This window comes from Eschrichtius robustus, chromosome 2 (assembly GCF_028021215.1).
Source record: "Eschrichtius robustus isolate mEscRob2 chromosome 2, mEscRob2.pri, whole genome shotgun sequence".
In the NCBI taxonomy this organism is placed as follows: Eukaryota; Metazoa; Chordata; class Mammalia; order Artiodactyla; family Eschrichtiidae; genus Eschrichtius; species Eschrichtius robustus.
The window spans coordinates 112,066,931-112,092,417 of NC_090825.1; the positions used below are offsets into that span (position 1 = coordinate 112,066,931).

General features: G+C 36.2%; 1 protein-coding gene across 10 annotated transcripts in view; it reads right to left on the reverse strand.

Moving 5' to 3' along the window:
* The window catches only part of LOC137759541 (serine/threonine-protein phosphatase 2A catalytic subunit alpha isoform), a 133,296-nt gene that overhangs the window by 73,389 nt on the left and 34,420 nt on the right, over window positions 1-25,487 (reverse strand). For 8 of the 10 annotated variants that reach the window (XM_068535890.1, XM_068535894.1, XM_068535888.1 and 5 more), the window contains 7 exons: window positions 25,280-25,419; window positions 19,943-20,031; window positions 17,636-17,789; window positions 17,201-17,529; window positions 15,995-16,085; window positions 14,610-14,772; window positions 13,697-13,794 (listed from right to left, as the gene is read on the reverse strand). In XM_068535890.1, the coding sequence (XP_068391991.1) occupies window positions 13,697-13,794; window positions 14,610-14,772; window positions 15,995-16,085; window positions 17,201-17,529; window positions 17,636-17,789; window positions 19,943-20,031; window positions 25,280-25,419 (1,064 nt within the window). Of the gene's footprint in view, window positions 1-10,677; window positions 10,787-11,333; window positions 11,529-13,696; window positions 13,795-14,609; window positions 14,773-15,994; window positions 16,086-17,200; window positions 17,530-17,635; window positions 17,790-19,942; window positions 20,032-25,279; window positions 25,420-25,487 lie in introns of those variants that run through there. The other 2 variants (XM_068535891.1, XM_068535892.1) reach the window with 2 other exon arrangements.

Genomic DNA, 25,487 nt, shown 5'->3' on the forward strand with positions numbered 1-25,487 from the left:
TCACATGAATATCTACCCAACAGATTTCAAAACTTGACCTGGTTGACTGCCAACTCAGCTGCCACTGCCTCTGCCGTTCCCACTTCTCTGCATGACTTTTGGTAGCTACAGAGAACCAAGTAATGGCAATCCCATCAGCCCTGGTCCGGGAAGATCCCACGTGCCGCGGAGCAACTAAGCCCGTGCACCACAACTACTGAGCCTGCGCTCTAGAGCTCACGAGCCACAACTACTGAAGCCCGTGCGCCTAGAGCCCATGCTCTGCAATAAGGGAAGCCACCACAATGAGAAGCCCGCACACTGCAACAAAGAGTAGCCCCCGCTCGCCAAAACTAGAGAAAGCCTGAGCACAGCAACAAAGACCCAACACAGCCAAAAATAAATAAATACATTTATTAAAAAAAAAGTAATGTAATATTTTATACATGCAGAGCAGACATGTATTTGTCATCCATGCCAACTTCATATCTAAACAAATAGAGACCAAGGCACAGATCCCCTCAGAATTTCACAGGCAGTATACAACAAGAGTAAATGGCACCTGTAGACCTAATTTATTACCAAAGTGAATGAAGTCAGGATAAACTCGGACAACTTGGACAAAAGAACTAAGATTAAAGACCATAATTCTGGGGAATTCCCTGGTGGTCCAGTGGTTAGGACTCTGTGCTTTCACTGCTGTGGCCAGGGTTCAATCCCTGGTCAGGGAACTAAGATCCCACAAGCCGTGGGCGTGGCCAAACAAACAAAACCATAATTCTGCATCTTTGAAGGAGACAACTAAATTTGATCAGTACAGTACAAACTCACTATGCCCTGTGTGTATTAAACTTTATCTCAGTAAGTCCTCACAAAATCTCTAAGAGATAAGCTATTCTTGTCCCCATTTTCCAAGTGAGGAAAACTGAGGCAACAAAATACCACACACATACTCCCCAGTGAAGACGTGGTAAAAGCCATGATTCTAATTTAAGCAATCTGATTATAATCTGGACTCTGTTATACTATGTGGCTTTTTTTTTTTAAGATTTTTTTTCATGTGGACTATTTTTAAAGTCTTTACTGAATTTGTTACAATATTGCTTCTGTTTTATGTTTTGGCTTTTTGGCCCTGAGGCATGTGGGATCCCAGCTCCCTGACCAGGGATCAAACCACCTCACCCCCGACACTGGAAGGAGAAATCTCAACCACTGGACAGCCAAGGAAGTCCCATACTACTTGGCTTTTAATAAAAATTGAATGTTCATTCAACAAATATTTTTAAAAAGAAAAAAGCCCCAGAAATGTATAGGTATAGTTTCAATAAATATTCTGATACCACTAGATATTCTGTTTAAAGGACAGCATTAAAGGAACCAATTTTCTATACTCAAATCTATCAAACAACAACCCAAGGAAGACTACTGATAGCAGATTATTCCATAATAAATCTGGTTTTTAAGGTTTTTCATGAGGCATCAGATGCTTTAAACATTTTAATAATACTGTTCAATGTAATAATTAGTAGCCACAAAGAAATTACTCAGAGATGCCCAAGAGATGCTGTCTGAAATGTATATAAATAATCTAGGGCTTGGTTTGAAAGGTCCTAAGACTTTGGAGTCATCCACCTGAGGAAACCCAAATCCTAGCATGCATTTTTATTACAGTTCTCATCTCAGGGAGTAAAAACCACTGATTTAGAGCAAAAAGCACTGTCTCATTAGGATCCCATCTTCATATACTAGTTCAGTCCAACAGGGAACTGAATGGCTAGTCCTGTTAGATCAGGGCAGACACTAGCTCCAGGTCCTGAAATGCTGGACACTGAGCTCCCTCTGGAGGAGGTTAGGACTAAGTGACTTCAAAGAGAACTTCAGAATCATCTTTACTCTTTGGCAAGAGCGGCACAGAGACCATGTAATAGCCGCTGGATACCTGCAATCTCTATACTGCTATCCATTAAATGAAAAGCCAATTGTGAAGAGCAAGCACCTTAACCCAAAGTTAGTCTGAAAGTCAATCGGAAGCAAACTTCATTTTATTTACCTCTTTGAGTTATATATTTCGTTTATTCTTTCGATACTATCCAATTAAGCAAGCACATTACTTCACTTATTCTAAGCCAAGAGAGTTAACTGAGAGACCTTCATAACACTGAGACAACACTCACACAATTTCTCACTCTATGGCAAGTATTAAGGGTACTAATTTAGGACTTGCCTGGTCTCCTGACACGCAGTCACTAAAGAAACAGAAATGTGGTGACTGAAGGTGGTTAATCTAAAATTCTGACCCATATACTGTAACTCACTTTGTAGACCATTATTTCTTTTTACCCTTTCACTTGTCTTACCTGAATTTCCTTGTCTCTTTATAAATTTTGAGATACAATTTTTCTAACTTATCTGAGATTCCTCTGAATTCTGTTCCTAAAAAGCATCCTTCAGTTTTACCTATAAATGTAACTAAGTTTCAATTCCTCCATTAAAACACTAACAAACTGTAAGTTCACCTTGTCTACTTCACCTTTAAACTCCATGCTGAATGACTGCTATTCATTCCTTGTTCAGCTACTTGAGCAATGAATATTAGCATGCTATAGGAAGCACATTCTACCACACCAATAAAATTATTTCATATTTTATTCTTTGGTTTTTTTCGGGCTTCTCTGGTGGCACAGTGGTTGAGAATCTGCCTGTCAATGCAGGGGACACGGGTTCGAGCCCTCGTCTGGGAAGATCCCACATGCCACAGAGCAGCTGGGCCCATGAGCCACAGTTACTGAACCTGCGCATCTGGAGCCTGTGCTCCGCAACAAGAGAGGCCGCGATAGTGAGAGGCCCACGCACCACGATGAAGAGTGGCCCCCGCTTGCCACAACTAGAGAAAGCCCTCTCACAGAAACAAAGACCCAACACAGCCATAAATTAAAAAAAAAAAAAAAAAAAAAAAATCTTCCAAGAAACAAAAGTCCGGGACCAGATGGCTTCACAGGTGAATTCTATCAAACATTTAGAGAAAAGCTAACACCGATCCTTCTCCAACTCTACCAAAAAAATTGCAGAGGGAGAAACACTCCCAAATTCATTCTATGAAGCCACCCACCATCACCCTGATACCAAAACCAGAAAAAGATACCACAAAAAAAGAAAATTATAGACCAGTATCACTGATGAACATAGATGCAAAAATCCTCAACAAAATACTAGCAAACAGAATCCAACAACACATTAAAAGGATCATACACCACGATCAAGTGAGATTTATCCCAGGGATGCAAGGATTCTTCAATATATGCAATTCAATCAGTGTGATACACCACATTAACAAATTAAGCAATAAAAACCATATGATCATCTCAACAGATGCAGAAAAAGCTTTTGACAAAATTCAACACCCATTTCTGATAAAAACTCTCCAGAAAGTGGGCATAGAGGGAACCTACCTCAACATAATAAAGGCCATATATGACAAACCCACAGCAAACATCATACTCAATGGTGAAAAACTGAAAGCATTTCCTCTAAGATCAGGAACAAGACAAGGATGTCCACTCTCGCCACTCTTATTCAACATAGTTTTGGAAGTACTAGCCACGGCAATCAGAGAAGAAAAAGAAATAAAAGGAATACAAATTGGAAAAGAAGAAGTAAAACTGTCATTATTTGCTGATGACATGATACTATACATTGAAAATCCTAAAGATGCCACCAGAAAACTACTAGAACTAATCAATGAATTGGTAAGGTTGCAGGATACAAAATTAACACACCAAAATCTCTGGCATTCCTATACACCAACAACGAAAAATCCGAAAGAGAAATTAAGGAAACACTCCCATTTACCACTGCAACAAAAAGAATAAAATACCTAGGAATAAACCTGCCTAAGGAGGCGAAAGACTTGTACTCAGAAAACTATAAAACACTGATGAAAGAAATCAAAGATGACATAAACAGATGGAGAAATATACCATGTTCTTGGATTGGAAAAATCAATATTGTGAAAATGACTATACTACCGAAAGCAATCTACAGATTCAATGCAACCCCTATCAAACTACCAATGGCATTCTTCACAGAATTAGAACAAAAAATCTTACAATTCGTGGGCTTCCCTTGTGGTGCAGTGGTTAAGAATCTGCCTGCCAATGCAGGGGACATGGGTTCGAGCCCTGGTCCAGGAAGATCCCACACGGCACGGAGCAACTAAGCCCACGCGCCACAGCTACTGAGCCTGCACTCTACAGCCTGCGAGCCACAACTACTGAAGCCCGTGTGCCTAGAGCCTGTGCTCCGCAACAAGAGAAGCCATCCCAATGAGAAGCCCATGCACTGCAACGAAGAGTAGCCCCCACTCACCACAACTAGAGAAAGCCTGAGCACAGCAACGAAGACCAAACGCAGCCAAAAACAAAAAAGAAAAAAAAAATCTTACAATTTGTACAGAAACACAAAAGGCCCCGAATAGTCAAAGCAATCTTGAGAAAGAAAAATGGAGTTGGAGGAGTCAGGCTCCCCAACTTCAAACTATACCACAAAGCTGCAGTAATCAAGACAGTATGGTACTGGCACAAAAACAGAAATATGGATCAATGGTACAGGATAGAATGCCCAGAGATAAACCCACGCACATATGGGCACCTAATTTATGACAAAGGAGGCAAGAACATACAATGGAGAAGAGACAGCCTCTTCAATAACTGGTGCTGGGAAAACCAGACAGCTACATGTAAAAGAATGAAATTAGAACACTACCTAACACCATACACGAAAATAAACTCCAAATGGATTAAAGAACTAAATGTAAGACCAGACACTGTAAAACTTTTAGAGGAAAACATAGGAAAAACACACTTTGACATAACCACAGCAAGATCTTTTTTGACCCACCTCCTAGAGTAACAGAAATAAAAACAAAAATAAACAAATGGGACTTAACTAAACTTAAAAGCTTTTGCACAGCAAAGGAAACCATAAACAAGACAAAAAGACAACCCTCAGAATGGGAGAAAATATTTGCAAATGCAACAATGGACAAAGGATTAATCTCCAAAATATACAAACAGCTCATGGAGCTGAGTATCAAAAAAACAAACAATCCAGTTAAAAAATGGGCAGAAGACCTAAATAGACATTTCAGCAAGGAAGACATATAGATGGCCAAGAGACACATGAAAAGCTGCTCAACATCACTAATTATTAGAGAAATGCAAATCAAAACTACAATGAGGTATCACTTCACGCTGGTCAGAATGGCCATTATCAAAAAATCTAGAAACAATAAATACTGGAAAAGGTGTGGTGAAAAGGGCACCCTCCTACACTGTTGGTGGGAATGTAAATTGATACAACCACTATGGAAAACAGTATGGAGGTTCCTCAAAAAACTAAAAATAGAACTACCATATGACCCAGCAATCCCACTACTGGGCATATACCCTGAGAAAACCATAATTTAAAAAAGAGACATGCACCACAATGTTCACTGCAGCACTATTTACAATAGCCAGGACATGGAACCAACCTAAATGTCCATTGACAGATGAATGGATAAAGAAGATGTGGCACATATGTACAATGGAATATTACTCAGCCATAAAAAGAAACGAAATTGAGTTACTTGTAGTGAGGTGAATGGACCTAGAGTTTGTCATGCAGAGTGAAGTAAGTCAGAAGGAGAAAAACAAATACCATATGCTAACGCATATATATGGAATCTAAGAAAAAAAGAAAAAAATGGTACTGATGAACCTAGTTGCAGGGCAGGAATAAAGAGGCAGACATAGAGAATGGACTTGATGACATAGGGTGGGAGGGCGAAGCTGGGGCCAAGTGAGAGTAGCATCGACATATATACACTACCAAATATAAAATAGTTGGCTGGTGGGAAGCAGCAGCATAGCACAGGGAGATCGGCTCAGTGCTTTGCAATGACCTAGAGGGGTGGGATAGGGAGGACTGGAGGGAGGCTCAAGAGGGAGGGGATATGGGGACATGTGTATGCATATGGCTGATTCGCTTTGTTGTGCAACAGAAACTAACACAGTATTGTGAAGCAATGATACTCCAATAAAGTTGTATTAAAAAAAAAAAAGAATACCCAGCCAGTGAGTTGATAAGAAAATGAAGGTTGAACAAGCGTGAAAGTAGGAAGATCAGTTACTAGAAGACTACTACAAAATCCAGGCAACAAATGTTGTAAATAGCAGTAGAGAGGTAAAAAGTAGTCAAATCCTGGAAATACTTTAACAGTAGAGCTGAAAGGATGTAGGTTAGAGATGCAGAGAGAGAGAGAGAAGTCAAGGATTACTCCAAGATTTTTCTCCTGAGCAACTGGAAGAAATGGAGTTGCCCTTAACTAAGATGGGGAAACACGGAGGAGTAGCAGAGAGTGGGGCAGAGATCAGGACCTTAATTTGGGACATGATAAGTTTGAGATACTTATTATACATTTTAGCAGAGCTATTGAATGGACAATTGGAAATCTGAGCCTGGAGTTACACGGTCAAGTCCAGGCTAGAGAGAGAGAATTAAGAGTCATCAGTATATAAATGATATTTAAGGCCATGCATCTGGATGAGCTCACCAAGGGAATGTAGAGAGAGTGTGGTCTATTCACACTTGTCTAATAGATTGTCACTCATCCTAGGATTGCTAAGAAATAGTTATAATTGATTAGTTATAGTTGTTATTTGGGAAACCTATCAGAAGGCAGACAAACGTAGCACCCTTCTTTAAAATGTCATTGGCAAAAGAAGAACAGATTTGTACACCTTATTTTTTTTTTTTTTTTTTAGATTCTTTTTTTTAAATTTTTATTTATTTATTTATTTATGGCTGTGTTGGGTTTTCGTTTCTGTGCGAGGGCTTTCTCTAGTTGTGGCAAGCGGGGGCCACTCTTCATCGCAGTGCGCGGGCCTCTATCGCGGCCTCTCGTTGCGGGGCACAGGCTCCAGACGCGCAGGCTCAGTAATTATGGCTCACAGGCCCAGCCGCTCCGCGGCATGTGCGATCTTCCCAGACCAGGGCTCGAACCCGTGTCCCCTGCATTGGCAGGCGGATTCTCAACCACTGCGCCACCAGGGAAGCCACTGTACACCTTAATTTTGAAACTAGAAGACCCAGAAAGAATGACCAGTTGGTTTACAGTCATTTGGAATAACAGTAGATAATAATCACTATGAACTAATAACTTTTGACAAGTATTAGCAGCCAATAAACTATCCAACCTGTCTAACTATGTCTACTGCTGAAGTTCTACTGGCAAACTTCATACCTCAAACTTTCATATTATTGGCAAAGAATTTACAGAATAAATGATCATTACGATAACCAGAATAAGAACAACAAAAAGCACAGGCAAGTCCCTACAAATTCCTGTCCCCATATCTATATCCTTAGGGATAGTCTTAAACTAAAAGAACAGACAATCAGGGACATTTTATATAAGGTAGAGCTAGAACTTTTGGTAATGACTCTAAAGGTTACTCCTTATTCACAATAGTGACTAGATCTCTCCACTTTCAGAATTCTTTAACTAAACTTCTAGTTCCAGCCATGATTAATAGGTATTGATATTACCTTAAACAATGGTCAAACTGGAAAAAATAAATTAAACAACTGTTTTCAGACAATGAACAGCAGATAAAGGTCAATTTCATCAGATATATAATAGTCCTAAATATATATGTACCCAATAACAAAGCTTCAAAATGCAGAAAGCAACTACTACTAGAACTGAAAGGAGAAAGAGGCAAATATATAATTACAGTTGAAGATTTTAATATTCCTCCCTCAGCAATTAATAAACTAGTATACTGAAAATCAGTAAAGATATGAGACATAAATACCTCATTAGCATAAACTCAGGTATGGTTGAAAGGGGCTTATTATGAATAACAAAGATGCTCCTCTCACTCCTATCAGTCAGGAAATTATAAAGGTTTGGGGACCTCTGTGTCAGGAAAAGGGGACAAAGACCAAATATTTGTATTTCTTATTATATCACAATATTACAAAGAGCAAATTAAACCCAAAATAAATAGAGGAAAGAAAAGAGCATAAATCAATAAAATAAGAAACAAACAATAGAAACAATAAAAGCAAAAGTTGGTTCTTCAAAAAAATTAGGAAAGTTGATAAACCTCTAGCTAGACTAACCCCCCAACAAACCCCTACAAATTATCAATACAAGAAATGATAATGGGAACATCACCTCTTCAATGATAACAAGGGCAAATGATAAACAATGTTACGCCAATAAAAATCAACAACTTTGATGGAATGGATAAATTCCTTGAAAGAGGCAAATTACCAAAACTGACACAGGAGGGACTTCCCTGGTGGTCCAGTGGGTAAGACTCTGAGCTCCCAATGCAGGGGGCCCAGGTTCGATTCCTGGTTGGGGAACTAGGTCCCACATGCATGCCACAACTAAAGATCCTGCAAGCCTCAATGAAGATCCCGTGTGCTGCAACTAAGACCTAGCACAGCCTAAATAAATAAATATTTAAAAAAACAGAAAACAAAAAACCTGACACAGGAGAAATAGCAAATCTGGATAGCTCCATGTTTATTAAATAAATTTAAGGAAAATTGAAGTTGCATCTTAAAATCTTTCCACAAAGGAAACTTTAGGCCCTGCTGGCCTCACTGGTGATTTCTAAAAAATGTTTAAGGAGGAAATAAAATCAATCCTACACAAATTCTTTCAGAAAAGAGAAGAGGAGGTAAAACTTCCCAACTCATTTTATAAAGCACCTTAACACTGATTATCAAAAGCAGGCAAAGACAACACAAGAAAAAAAAAGGGACTAAAATCCCTCATTAATGTAGATGTCAAAATCTTAATAAAATATTAACCAATCAAATTCAATACAATACATAAAAAGGATCAAGTGGAGCTTAATGCTAGGAATGTAGGGTTGATTTAACATTAAAACATCAATTAATGTAATTCACATTAACAGAACAAACGAGAAAAATCATAAAACATCTCAGAACATACAGGAAAAGTATTTAACAGAATTTAACACCTGTTCATGGTAAGGACACTCAACAAACAGAAACAGACGGAAACTTCTTCAATCTAATAAAAATTGTCTACATAAAACCTACAATTAACATCACACTTAATGGAAAAGGCTGAATGTTTTCTCTCTGGTATAGGAAAAAAGGTAAGAATGCCCACTCTCACTACTTCTGTGCAACATTGTCACACATCACAGAAACACTGGAAAGAAAGAAGTAAAACTATCTTTATCTGCAGATGTTATAATTGCTTATATAGGAAATCCTAAGGAATAGACAAAAAAAAAGAAGGAAGGAATGAAGGAATGAAGGAAACCTACTAGAATAAATAAATTTAATTTAGCAAGGTCTCAGAATACAGGATCACAATATAAAAACAAATTGTACCTCTGTAATACTAGCAACAACCAACTAGAAGATATTAAAAAACAATACCATCTATAATAGCATGAAAAACTAAGACACATAGGAGTAACTTTAATGAATGATGTATAAGACTGCTACAAAATATTACAGAAAAAATTTAAAGATGTAAATAAATGGAGAGTTTATACCATGCTTCTGGGTTGGAAGACTCAATATTTCTAAAATATCTATTCTCCTCAAATTGATGTATAGATTTTAACACAATCCCAGTCAAAATCCCAGCAGGCATTTTTGTAGAAATTGAAAAAAAAGGACAATCCTTTGATGTAAGGATCAACAAATATATAAATGCAATAGGCAATGGGCAGACCTATATTTACTGAACCCACCACAGGAACAACTCTTAATTTCCCTGGATGAGATTAGTTACTAAAGCTAACAGGGAGTCTGTTAGAAAGATATGTCATATATAATAATCTGAGCTGTTAATTTTAATCAACCTTTTAATGAGTTGAAAAGAGATCACAAGAAATTATCAAAAGAAATTATCAAACTATCAAAATATCAAATTATCAAATTATCAAACAAAGGAAATTATGTTTCCTTTGTTTTTCATGTCTATTTAGTAAATACAAAATCAGGCAGAGTGCTTGTAAAATACCAGATAATCCCACTTTATTGTTTTTTGAAAAATATGACAATCAAGAATTTTGGTAGTATACCTCTTCTGGGTCATACATAAATAGAAAAAGTTTGTACCACATAAAAGGCACTATCAGACTGAACTAGGAAACTGGAAGAGTGCTGGCAGTTGTTGAAAGGGATAAAAAAAATTAATATTTAAACACCATATAATTTTCTGATACTTTATAAATATTATAAGTTACAAATATTATAACAGAACATGTTAGTCAGCTATGTAATCATGTAATAGTAATGAACTGCTTTTAGAAAAATGTCAGATATGTCATTGAGAACTCACTTCAGGAAGCCTGAGCATTCTAGGAAATAACTGACACTTAGGTTATGTGACTAGCAGAGGGCAAAGATCAGTATAAATACGGTGTGTGTCATATGACAGGATGTGTTACCTACTCAGTAATCACGGCAAGTAAAGAAGCAGGCAGAGAGGAAACGACTTTTTAATTCCAAATCATGACATCACATCAGCAGAATTCTTAGAAGAAAGAAAGAAGAAAACAGTGAATGGTTTGCTAACAAAACAAAGTTGGATGATGATACCAACTAATTGCTGTCTTAACAGCTCATGTTACATTTCTATTGTACATAAAATTAAAAGGGAAGACTTGTCAATTTGTATTTTTAAGATTTAAAAGAAAAGACACTACCAGAAAAAAAATCTGTTCCTCTTCAAATTCTTCCCCTTACAATGGCCATCTCCACCCTAAAATTAGAAACCAAGCCAATAAGTGGGATAAGAATGTAAATACATGTTGCCAAAACCTTGCCTGTATTAATGTTAAATTATATGTAACAATATATTCTATATAAACTACTAAATGATAAATATGCTGGTCAAGCCAAAAGATTTGCTTCAATGCTTTGCTCAATTTCCATCCTTTTAAACAACCTTCATGATGTTTAAATACTGCTCCAGAACGTCCAGTGTGAAACCAAACCCACGTTTCATGCTTATCAAGTGTATTTGTTTGCTCAGAAATGTTTGGTGCTCCCAGACATTGGGATCTCACTTTATTACACATTTAGAAACTTTTCCATCTATAATTATAAAGTTCTGAACCAAAGCTAAGAATGACCACTAATCAAACATGACTGAGATAACAGGTCATCAAATAAAATTATATGACTTAACATAAGCTGTAGTTTTATTAGGATGTACCAGTCAGGAAGTTTTTATAAATTAATGTTCAAATTAAGAAAACATGAATAATCTAAAGATTAATAAATTTAAAAACAAATATAGGTGAGTATACACATAACTACACAGGATTTACGATATATCTGTAGAATTCTCTAGTCAGCATTTTTGTGCATGTAATATTAATAAAAAGGATTTTTTTTTAACCATACAGTGATTCTGGGATTCCCTTAATTTTCAGCTGCTGCATTTTCTACTCTACATCTGGCAGGTTCTTCTTCCTTTCAGTTTGTGCATTTCCTGTATTCTAAAAAGTAAATAAAAACAGGACCTTAATTGAGGAAATAGTGAGTCTTTGGCTAAGGAAATACAGCCACAGATAAGTACTTATAATTTGCACCTGGGGGTTATTTTATAAGGTACAGAAAGACTATTTAGCAAAGTATTCCTTATTATCATCATGAGACAAAACTGAAGGTGGCTTTTCTATGGACTCTTCTCTCTTGCCTAACTCACTCATCAGCAGTTATTAGAATTTCTCTCTAGGTCACAGAGTCTATTCAGTTCATGTATATACTATTAACTGGGAAATGCCTGGATGTGATTTGGTAATTCAAAAACAAATCAATGAATAGAACAAATAAGTTGCCATTCCCTATCTTAGTGTTTTAAAACATGTCATATTCTCTCATGCTCTAAATTAACAAACTACCAACTCGAAATTTAGGAAATTTTCTTAATTTTCTTAATTCTGACATTAATTTATTAAAAGCATTTGAACCAGTCTTGGTTCATGCAATTTCAGTCGCTTGTCAGAACTGCATTTGAATGATTAGTACAAATAAACTACAACCATCACTGACGACTTCTGGATATTTCTAACAACTACAACTGTTTCAACATTACTCTTAAAAAGATCGTCTTTTCAGGAGTTCTACACCATATGTACAAAAAGGGGTTTTCCTTTCCTACTTACTTTTGTATTTTTAAAATGACAGAACTGTCTTAAGAGTTCCTTTCTTCCTGCATTAAAATGTAATTTTAGTTCTGGGGGCTCTCATAGGACAGTAGGATAAACAAATGTAGCACATTACTAGTCTGCCCAAACTCAAGAGCCCTAACTCACCCAATTATTCAAAAAATGTGCAAATGGTGTGCTGTTCAACATGCTGTGACCCAGGTTTAAAAGTTTACAGCCAGTTTATTACTTTTCATAACAAACTAAAAGATGACCATTAACGCCTTTCTTGTTCTACCTAGAAAATATTTCTTTTCTGCAAAGTTGATTGTGGAGTTGTTAACAAGTTCTAGGCCAGGAATAAAGCATAAATGTCACTGTGAAAATATATCTAACAGTGTCTGATAACTCTTACCTGAATGTTGCAGAGATTGAATAGACTTAGTTAAAATACCTTCTTACATAATTTCAGATCAAAGTTTCTATCTTCTAATTTCTTCAGATTTCCTTAGGAAGTATGTACTAATTTTATCATGAATAAAAATGTAGTCAATTTTATTTAGAAAATAAGAAACTGAGATAACAAAGTTAATGACCTCACAGGTGTACAGGATCGAAGGCTGTCAATATAATTTAATTCAGTGGGTGCTCAGCATAATCCCTTTCCCTTAAAAGAGTACCTCTAAAGAGTATTCATTTAGATCTTGATGGCTTCAAGATTCCCAAATAAAATTCAAGATTATCTGATAGCTGAGAGCAAATCTTTGAAAATAGGACAGCAGGTAGAGAGCAGAGATGGGGGAGTAAATTGGACAAAAGAACAGGAAGAAAAAGGCCAAAGACAAAATACATATGTTCTTGTGGCCAGTATAATCCTATGTTTATACCATTATTCCTTTCCTCTGGCATGGTTTACCCACCACTGGGTAGTACACATAACACACATACTATTTTCCCTGGGTACCATATATTCAATCACTCAACGTTCAAATGAGAGTTCGTATTTACTACCCTCAAAAAATAACCTTTAAAAAACTTTCGTAATTGATTATTCTAGGAAATTTTAGTTCTGTTTCTAGAGGTCAAAGATTACACAATTATGAATTTTTATCTGACTTTCCAACAGTAATAACTAAAATTATATACTAAGTCAAGGGTTCTAAACAGCATTACTTAGTATAAGCTATAAATAATAAAGTCTGGGCTTCCCTGGTGGCGCAGTGGTTGAGAATCTGCCTGCCAATGCAGGGAACACGGGTTCGAGCCCTGGTCTGGGAAGATCCCACATGCCGCAGAGCAACTGGACCCGTGAGCCACAACTACTGAGCCTGCGCGTCTGGAGCCTGCGCTCCACAACAAGAGAGGCCGCAACAGTGAGAGGCCCGCGCACCGCGATGAAGAGTGGCCCCCACTCATCGCAACTAGAGAAAGCCCTTGCACAGAAATGCAGACCCAACACAGCCAAAAATAATAAATAAATAAATAAATAAAAATTTTTTTTTAAAAAAAAGTCTTACCTCTTGTTTTTCTTGATATTGATCTGCATTAAGTAAAGTTGGTATTTTAGATGAATCTGTTTTCTTTGATTCCCTCTTCAGCACTTTTATCTGTTTAACTTTTGCAAAAATATATACAACAATGAGAACTTGTTACTCCTACCTTGAAATTTTACTTTCCTTTTCAAGAGTTTTAAATGGAAATTCTGATATCCACTAAAGTCAGTTTCTGAGTTTATTATAAAGGAACTGAACAAATCATGAGTTGTAATGGTATGATGTGCCAAATATAAATGATTTGTTATATAATTTTACTAACAGTCTACCAGTCTGTCCTCTAAATAAAGAGGACATTTATTTATAAAATTCTGAGTATAACTGTTAAGTGGATCAGATAATTCCTCTTGAGCTATGCACGTACTATTTTCTTGCTCTTATATTATCTTTTCACAAGGTGTCACTGTTCTTCAAAGAAACATAATAATAACACTGCAAAAAAATGAGTTTCATTTTATGAGCTCAGTACATGTTATAAATCTTAATCTACTAAATCCTTGGATGCCTGAAGCACACATATCATTCCTCCTATTATATGGGCAAGTTATCACAGAGAAACAGAGGAAACTGATTTACCCCAGGTCATATACTAAACCAAAAACACCTTCCTCAAATACTGTTCTAACATTCCAACAAAATTGAGCTAATGAAAATTTTACTTTTTAAAGTTTTCTTAACCCTTTTTTAAAGTTATCTCCTTTAAGTCTTACCCATTATTTGACTATGGGAAAAAATTTTTCATCAGCTGAAAATATTTTGCATAGCAATATACTCCTTTCTACCTAAATCACATTATAACATCTAAGTTATATTACCAAAAAAGGTCTTGTAAAAGATTAAGTCTGTAGATTTCCAAAGCTATGCAACAAATATGTACCTTCCATTCCTTTCATCTCCTTTGACTGTATTGTGAAAGGCAATTCTGGGAAGTGGAATTCTTTCCTGTTAGTTCTGGAAAAATTCAGCTTCCTGTTGTTTCCATTTGCCATTTGGTCACTTTGACCTGTTCGCTCATTAAACACACCCTTCTCCATTTGGCTCTAAAAAAAACAAATAAACAAGAGCTAATTTGAAGAAACGTATGTAACTGCTTATTGAATGACAAGTCTACAAATGCCAGCCATTTGGATGGTATAAGATAGGCATAAAAATAACTATCTTTGCAAGGTTATTTTAATAAGTAAGAAGTAGAAGAGAATACCATCAAACATATAAACAGATCAAACTCCAATAAAAATTTTATAAAGTAAACTTTTTCTAGCATATTCAATATGCTGAGAATAGTCTTGATCATAAGAACCACAGTCTCAACTTTTAATTTTTGATCCTATTCATTGCATTTTGACTTTGGACAAATTGCTTCAGTTCGTTTTATTAATAACTTATTTTTCTATTTACAAAATGATGTGCTCTGGACACTGGGAAAACCCAAAGGAAAAAATTACTTGTGAACTCAGCATTCTGGAAAAACTTTTGTGTTACCTGTTTTTGCTCACTTGACAACAGATGATAGAAACTTTCCTAGGTTAATGAACACTCTTCCACAATGTAATGCGTAGTATCCCACTGTGTGGATGTACTGTAACGTACTTAACCAGTCACTTGCTCTTGGATGGATCTGTGTTGTTTTCAATGTTTTATTATTATAAATAACACTGTGCTTCAATTTTTAATTGAACTATTTTCCTATGTGAAAAATGAGGAAATGAACTACATTGATTATGTTTTCTTGTGAAAACATGTATTTATGTGGTAATTGCTCTTAATCTAAAAAGTAAGATATTAAAATCATTTCTTGCAAGTGAAAAACCAAAAAGTCTTGTGACTTTTAAAAACATATTTATTTATTTATTTGGCTGAGCCAGGTCTTCATTGCGGCATGCGGGATCTTTTTTTTTTTTTTTCAGTTGCAGCATGCAGGATCTAGTTCCCTAACCAGGGATCGAACCCCGGCCCCTGCACTGGGAGTGTCGAGTCTTAACCACTGGACCACCAGGGAAGTCCAGTCTTGTGACTTTTAAAGGTGAAAAGCTTACCTTCTTTTCCCAAGTCACACATTAAATACACAAATCAAGTTATAAGAAATAAAAATTGTGAAAGCACTAAGGAAATGATGACCTATTTTCACCTCAGGAAAAAAAAAAAAGGAAACTAAAAGCACGTTAAAAAAAATGTTAGAGCCCCAAACATAGAGAAAATGACAGAAGGTGGGGGGATAATGTTGAAAGAGGCCATATTTTAATGACGAGCTTCTTGCCTTACTTGAGTGGGACCTGCATCCTCATGCCTATTAGATATAACTTGTCCAATAGATTGTGAAGAAGTACGTCTCTTTTTTGCTCTTTCAGTTAACCTATTATTTAAAAAAATGAGAAGTTATTAGAACTTCCCAGAAGTGCTTCTGTTTTAGCTTCAATAATGATGTTATACCATGGTAGTCTACTATTTGAACAATAAGTGCGAAAATGCAACTGTTAGTCCTTAAGTACCAATTGCTCTAAGTAAAGAGGTGAAAACAGAGCAGAGAACAACTCACTCATGGCTAACATCAGTGGTAACAACCGTGTTGTAAGGTTACTCCAGCTGGCCTACTTGGTCCCTTCTGTCTGTTCTGAACCTGGATCTCTTAACTACTGCGTTCATGAACTTCCGAGCTGTCTGACCAAGGCTAGTTTGTAACTATGGTTATTGCAACCATGGTTTAGGAGTCACCTCAAGAACGATTGGACACCTGCTGTCTATATTCTGTTGTACAGACATGTCCACTTGCCACCTCTGCAGACCACTAAGCTTCACAACTTATAGCCCAAATCAGTCTGTTAGGATTGGCTTAGGATAACTGAACTAAGCCTCCTTCCCCAACTAGAGCCATAGTAATTTCCCTAAATTTAGAATGGGCCCTGATGCCTTGCTAGGAAGACCCCTGTCATCCATTACACTGCCCTTGATTAACCAGACTCATGGTACCAGTCTCTCAATCTGTATTAGTAGTTAAATCTAAAATCGGTCCAATATGCTGTTTTTCTCCCAAAATTTGACCTTGAAAAGCTACTTGACTACACACGATTATTTTCAACTATCTTTTCTCCATTTAGACAATTTGCTATGATACGAAAATAAAGCTTACTTTATTATTCAAAGGCACATCAATACCAAAACTGAGGTCACACTACATTTTTCTCTTCAAATGGGAAGTAATTTTTCTGAGGGTCTTTTTTTTTTTAATGAGGTTTTTCCAAACAGCATTAGTGAAAAACTAAACACCTAGATAGCCAAGAAAAGTTATTTCTTCTGTAGCATTCATACGAAGCACTTAGTAATGGCCCATTATATGATTATAATTTCAATATACCTTCAAATTCAGTTTATATATAGACACTACAAAGTTGATTCTTTGAAATACCATTATATAAAAACACTGTATTACTTAGGTCCATTACCTTCTGTTTCTTTTCTGTTAAAACTCACCTTGAATTGTAGTGGGAGAGATTTGAATTAGGATTTGAAGCCATCAAATTCCTGCTAGTTAGATTGATGGGTGGCATCACCATACTACTTCCAGCATGTGGATCGTCTTTCGTGCCCATAGAGTTAGTGCTGGGATTGACAGGGTTTGGTGGTTCACTGATTACAGGTTTTATATCTTGAGACATAGTATGAGCAATTTCAACTGCATCCTGTTGACAACGTCCACCTTCACACTCTATCTTTTCTGGTTCTAAGATATCTCCTTTTCCTCCTTTAACTTTAATAACTCTGACTTTGATCTCCTTGGGCTTTTTCTCTTTTTCCATTTCCTAGAATAGATACATCCAAAATCTGAGTCAGGAGAACAGTTATTTTTATCATTAGAGTACTAACTATAAAATAGTTATACTGGCTAAAAAGAAGACCAATTTTTACCTTTCCCAAAACTGAAGTACTTAGCAGTGTATTAGTATAAATTGTTTTTCTATCATCTTTCATAAATTCATTTTCTTTAGAATTCTCTTTTGGCTTTATGAATGATTTGACTTTTGCTTCTTGTAGCAATTTAGCTCTCAGTTCTGGTATGAATCTGATAAAACAAGCAATATCAAATACTTTTATTTATGTTGATAGAGTATTTTATCTTTAAAAAACTTTCTAATCAATTAATTTGCATTTGAGCTACAGCATAAATAAGTTATCAGTAATGCATGCCAAGAGATGGCACAATATTTACCTAATACAAATTGTTTCCTGGTAAAGATACATCTTTCTAAAATTTTTCCATGGTAATCTACTATTAATAAAACTTTTACAACATAGACTTATATGAATTAGATTCCTTTTTTGATGCAAAGTTTACTTAATAAAAGCATTGTTTTTAATTTTGATAAATATACTATTCTTTTCAAGGAAGACTCAGGCCACTTTGTCCCTTTTGTGGTTCTTCAAAGTAACAGGACTTAAAAGATGAACTAGTTTCTAAAATTTACTCTAGAGAAATATTTTCAGAACAAAATGTAATAGAATACATCAATATTGAAGGGAGGGGCTTCCCTGGTGGCGCAGTGGTTGAGAATCTGCCTGCCAATGCAGGGGACACGGGTTCGAGCCCTGGTCTGGGAAGATCCCACATGCCGCGGAGCAACTGGACCCGTGAGCCACAACTACTGAGCCTGCGCGTCTGGAGCCTGCGCTCCGCACCAAGAGAGGCCGCGACAGTGAGAGGCCCGCGCACCGCGATGAAGAGTGGCCCCCGCTCGCCGCAACTAGAGAAAGCCCTAGCACAGAAACGAAGACGCAGCACAGCCAAAAATAAATAAATAAATAAATTTATTTATTAAAAAAAAAAAATTGAAGGGAGATTGTTTTGGTTTTAGTTAGGCTTTTTTAAAGTTATTTATTTTTTAATAGAAAATCCATTCACATGGCTCAAAACTCAAAAGGTTATACCGAACAGTCTCCTTCCTACCCCTCTCCCGGAGTTGCACAGTTTCCCTCCTTGAAGCAGCTACTGCCATCAGTTTGGGACTGAATGAATTCTACCATGAATGAATTCTTCCCTAGAATTATAGTAAAGGGTAGTGTGAGGAGATGAATAACCAGTATCATTAGTTTGGCTGAATAAGAAAATGGCACATTTCTGTTAAAACCTCCTTGCATTGCAGAAGGTCCATGAAAAAAAGAGGCCTCTTATCCAAGTAAAAGGTCTTCCCCCAAACATTTTCTGAGGCTTCTATTATTGGAACTCAAGAACTTTCACCCCATAATAGTAAAAACCTAATATCTAAATACCCAAGAGAAATCAAATTAGTCTATGTAGAATTGATAGGAAGCAATTTTTTTATTCAATAACTAACACTTCTTATCAATGGCACTTTTAATATATCTTCTCTTTTTTTAGATTAAAATTCCTGAAATGCCTGAAGTTCTAGTTACTCTCAAAGATTCCCTTTTCTTTGCCTTTTTCTATTTTGGTCTATCTTCAATGGAGGGCCTGGTCTTTTCTATGCCTGATCTTAACTCCATCACATTTTTAATTAATATTCATGTTTGTGACCTCATATCCAAAGGCAAACTGATTGATTTTGCAATTAATGAGAAACTTTTCCTGTTTCTTTCAAAGCCCAAATAGAAAGTGGTGTGTTTTTTTAAAAAGCATGGCTGACTTATGAATCTACATTGTCATTATATATTTTAGATACAATGTGAGACAGAGACAGGCTTTAAGAGGCATGGTCCCTGTCTTCAAGGAACTTCCAGTTTGGTGGGGAGAATAAAACAACAGGAACTGCAACAGAGAATAAGTAAAGCAGAGAAAAAAAATCATCTGGGAAATGAATGCTAATTGTAATATATAGATCAGAGATGTTATCAGAGAGGAAAAACTGGACTATTCTGAGTCAGAGGTCTAAATGGAAACAAATCTAGAAAGTATTGATTGTTTATTTAATGTTATCTCTGGCCTATAATGAGAATTGAAAATGCATGTGAAGAGCTTAGCACACTGCCTAGGACATAGTAACTGTGTAATGAATGTTATGTACACTTTTTTTTATTATTAGAATTTTCACCATGACACCTGTTAAGTCTACCATATACTTAGTCAATACAGAAACTCAGTAAGTTTTTGATAAATTGAATTCTTCTGTTGTGTAACATTAACCTACATAGCAATTTTCATGCTAGTAAAACATCCTAATATAAAACATGAAAAAGTCCACACTCACTCAAAATGCTTACTTTTCAATAAATCCATCTCTAGTAAAATAATCATGATGCAAAAGATCAGTAGATGATATCCTCTCAGCAGAATCAATTTGTAAACAAGCCTAGAAAATGAAAAAAGATTCTGTGTTAAACAAACTCTTAACAGGGCTCCTAAAGGTAAATGTTAAATTTATTTCACAAATGTAGGTGTAATTAATTACCCAGAGCTAAAAGAGTTCTTGAAAAGATGGAATTAGACCTCAGGAATTTCTGACAGTGAGTTCTGACCACTTATTTCCCTAAGAAATTTGTACTTGTAAGGCATTATTACAGGTTAAATGTCCTGTGATTCTAGCCAAAACAGAAGTCAGTCTATTTCTGCTGGAATTAGCAGGAATTAATTAGCTCATTTTGATCCTCTTATCAGCCCTGTAAGGTGGAAAGTTCATGGATTATCATTTCCATTTTACAGAACTAGAAGCATGATTAGTGATTTGCCAAACTAGAATTTTAATTCATATTGTCTGATTACTAACCCAGTGCTCTTTCTATGGCATAAAACAGTTTCACAAATATCCAAGCCCCCAAATCTTTCTATAACCCATTATCAGAACAGCTCTTTTCTGTTTCCCTAACTTGGGAGGACTTCAACTGAGTAGAGAACCAAAAAACCCCCACAAAACAAAAAGAGACAATGGAAGTAAGAGTTTTGTATAAGGGGCTTCCCTGATGGCGCAGTGGTTAACAGTCTGCCTGCCAAGGCAGGGGATGTGGGTTCGAGCCCTGGTCCAGGAAGATCCCACGTGCTGCGGAGCAGCTGAGCCCACGTGCCACAGCTACCGAAGCTCACGTGCCACAGCTACTGAAGCCTGTGTGCCACAGCTACTGAAGCCCGCGCACCTAGACCCTGTGCTCCGCAGCAGGAGAAGCGACCACGGTGAGAGGCCCGCGCACCGCAGCGAGGAGTGTCCCCCACTCGCCGCAACTAGAGAGGGCCCACGCGCAGCAACGAAGACCCAACACAGCCATAAATAAATAAATAAATAAAATTTTTTAAAAAGTATTTTAAAAAAGAGTTTTGGGGGCTTCCCTGGTGGCGCGGTGGCTGAGAATCCGCCTGCGAATGCAGAGGACACGGGTTCGAGCCCTGGTCTGGGAAGATCCCACATGCCGCGGAGCAATTGGGCCCGTGAGCCACAACGACTGAGCCTGCGCGTCTGGAGCCTGTGCTCCGCAACAAGAGAGGCCGCGATAGTGAGAGGCCTGTGCACCGCGATGAAGAGTGGCCCCCGCTCGCTGCAACTAGAGAAAGCCCTCGCACAGAAACGAAGACCCAACACAGCCAAAAATAAATATAAAAATAAATTTAAAAAAAAAAAAAAAGATTTATGAAATATAATTTGTTCAAAAAAAAAAAAAAGAGTTTTGGATAATAAGATGCACATAATGAATCTATATATAATTAAATAATATAATTATAAATAGAACACATTTCTTTAATCAAAATATTAAATATAGAATTTGAATAAAAGCTATTTGCCTTATAATATTCATTCTTCCTCTAAAAGAAGGCAAAACATACTAATAATAGTCAACTTTTATTTATGCTTACTATATGCCATACAACACTCTATCTAGCCTTTTCCTATTACTTGATCCCAACAACAATCCTACAAGGTGGGTAGTATTACTATCGTCATTGTAAAGATGAGAAGACTAAGGCCCAGAGAGGACAAGTAATTTGTCTAAGATCTCATAAATAGAAAAGATAGTTAAAGTCCAGAATATCCAAAGTAATTGCATACAATATTACACTTTTGTTTATTTCAAAAGGTGTATGTTTAAATTGATTCACAGAAAAACTTGTAGAGATCTGCTATACAACAATGTGAATATAGTTAACAACATTGTACTGTACATTTTAAAATTTGGTAAGAGGATAGATTATATGTTATGTGTTTTTTACCACAATTAAAAAAAAGTTGACTCACAAAGTAAAACTGAGTCCATTATCATCTTTATGATGTGGGAATATTCAGATCCTTAAGACTGCAACTAGCTAAAAATATGTGCTTATTTTAGAACATAATGGTTATCCAACAACAAAACTTAGGAAGAAAAATGCTAAAAGGTCATAGCCTATTAGAAGCAGATAAATACTCTTTCTGTGAATAATATAATTCACAAAATTTAAATACTTGCCCTAGTTTGGAAAATGTAAAATACCATACTTTGAGAAACAGACTGGCAGTTCCCCCCGAAAATATAAATACACATCTACACAAAGACTTATAAGTGAATGTTAACAGCAATTTTATTTGTAAAAGCCAAAAAGAGGAAACAACCCAAAACAGGAGAATAGATAAAAAATTGTGATATATCCATACAATGTAATACTACTCAGCAATAAAAAGGAACAAACTACTGATACACACAAAAACATGAACTGAATCTCTAGACTACAATGCTGAGTTAAAGCAGCCTGACATAAAAGAGTATATACTGTTTGATTCCATTTGTAGACTATTCTAGAAAATGTAAACTATAGTGACAAAGTAAATCAGTGGTTATCTGGGGATAGGAATGAAGGGAAGGATGGATTACAAAAGGATGCAAGGACATTTTGGGGAATGATGGAAATGTTAGGTATCTTGGTTGTAGTGGTGGTTTCACAGGTGTTTACATCTATCAAAACTCATCAAATTATACACCTGAAGTACATATAGTTTACTGTACAGAAATTATACCACAATAAAATTGTTTAAAAAATTTAAATCTAGGAAAAAAATACATGCTCTACACCAGGTATTAAGATGTATTTTAGGGAATTCCCTGGTGGTCCAGTGGTTAGGACTCGGCGCTTTCGTTGCCGGGGCCTGGGTTCAATCTCTGGTTGGGGAACTAAGATTCCGCAAGCTGCGTGGTGCAGCCAAAAACCAAAAAGAGGTATTTTAAAGTTACAGTAATCAATCAGAACTGTACCTGTACTAGAATAAAGAGAGAAATCAACAAAATAGAAACAGACCCAAGCATGTATAAGCATCTTGTCTATGATAAATGTGGCGTTCCAAATCACCAGATTATTCAAGTTGAAAAAAAGTAGTTACAAAATATACAACAAAAGACTAATATGTTTATTATTTTGCAAATCAATATAAAAAGATACTTGAAATGACAAATAGGTTAAGGATTCTTAAAATAAGAAATACAAATGACCAATTAATATTAGTAAAACATCCAACTTTCCTGTAACGACCTAAGTGCAATTTTAAGAAAGGTACTTTATTTCTAGTTTATTAAGTTGGCAAATATTTTTTAAATTATAATATTCTGGGACTTCCTTGGTGGTGCAGTGGTTAAGAATCCGCCTGCCAATGCAGGGGACACAGGTTCGAGCCCCGGTCCGGGAAGATCCCACATGCTGCGGAGCGACTAAGCCCGTGAGCCACAACTACTGAGCCTGCGCTCTAGAGCCCGAGAGCCACAACTACTGAGCCCATGCACCACAACTACTGAAGCCCACGCGCCTAGAGCCCGTGCTCCGCAACAAGAGAAGCCACCGCAATGAGAAGCCCACGCACAACAATGAAGAGTAGCCCCACTTGCCACAACTAGAGAAAAGCCTGCACACAGCAACGAAGACCCAATGCTGCCAAAAATAAATAAATAAAATTTAAAAATAAAAAAATTATAATATTCAATGTTAGATTGAGAATGGAGATTTATATCCAGTGCTACTTGAGTATAAATTAATGACACCTTTCTGGAGAAAAAAATAGCAAAATATATCAAAAGTCCTAAAAAGTGTAAACCCTTTGGTCCACTAGTCACACTTCTAGGAATTTATCCCAAGCAAACAATACAAGTTCATAAAGACATATAAAAGATGTTCACTGTAGCAACTTTACCAATAGTGAGAGAAAAAACCTGAAAACAAATGTCCAAATGGCAAGATAAGTTAAATAAACTATAGTACAGTCATACAATGAAACACTAAGCAAGCCCTAAAAGTATGATGTAGCTCCATATTTACTGACATGGTAGTATGCTTAAATTATACTGCTAAGTGAAAATAAACAGGTTACATAGCAGTGTGTGAAGTATGATACCTTTTAAAAAGCATAAACTTCTATGCATGTAGTTGGTTGGGAAAAGCCCAGAAGTATATAAACCAAAATGTTAATAGTAATTGTTCCTGGATTGTGGGGTTGGGAAAATCTTAACTTCTCCTCACTGTTTATCAAGTATTCCTATTTTTCTTATGATCATTATGTATTCCTTGTATGATCAAAACTATGACATGACAAAAGAAAGAAATCAAAGTGAAATGTAGTAAACAAGCCTTATCCTTTAATAAACTCTAGTTCTTTCCAAGTACCAGAGAAACACCCTTCTTCCTTTGATAATAGTCTTTAGATGTTACATGTCATATGTTTAGTTTTATCTAAATAACAGCAGCAACAGTTAACATTAACAACATTTGTTGACAGCTTATTCAAGCCTCTGTGCTGAGAATATTTCTACCATTACCTCATTTAATTCTCCAGCTCCAGAAAATAAATATTGTTAGTGTTGTTTTATAGCCCAGTAAACTGAGGCACGGAGATTGACTTGCTCAAGTTTACAGAGCTAATTAGTGACAGAGCTGGGTTTTAAACAAAGTTCATGTGAATCCAGAGCCCCTTCTTAAAAACACCACACTATACTTGCTTTGAAATTTAGGTAACCACTTTTTTTAAGGGCTGTACATTGGAAACAAGATACCTTATTAGTTGACCCTGGGAAAGGAAATTGGCTGGAAAGAGAAAATAGAAGCAAGTAACTCTCTCACATTTTGAATTTTGTACTAAGTATGCTGGTATATTTATTATGTAGTTCAAAATAAAATTTAAATTTTAAACTAACTTAAAAGTGCTATATAATGTTTTTGCTTCCTCCGATTCAACCTGAATTTTGGTACTGGGGTATCCTCAAACAACATTAAAACTGCAGCTGCGAACGCCCCGTGCATACCTTAGAATACCACTGTACAAGGAACAAATCCCTTGGGTAGATTGCTAGGAAGACTGGCTGTTAAGAGGTGTATAAAACATGGTAAGTCCTTAAAATTTTCCAGTTTATCCCTAATTATCAATAAAATTGGGATAAACAAAAAATAATAGACAGGATTACCCCAGGGGCCTTTCATTTCTAACAGTCTGTGACTTTTAATTTCTCTGAACTTAAGACATAAAGACAGAGGAATATAGTAACTTTTAACAGATAACATTACTTCATGAATCCTTTTGGAATTTCATTAAAGTAATATCCTAAAACTGTATTATAATTTATGCAAATTTCCCAGAATAAGTCCTTAATCTCTTAACATACATGAACAATATCTGCCAACAATCCATTTAGCTTTGGGTATTTTTTTCTTGCATTTTTGGGGTGTTGAACTTGAGGAAGGACCACCCCAGCAAAAATGGGATTCTTGGAAAAGATATTCTGCAAGTGAGGTGTCAAATTGCCTGAAAAGAGAAAAAATATATACATAAGAAAACAGGGAAATTATTCTACAATCAAAATAATAAATTGT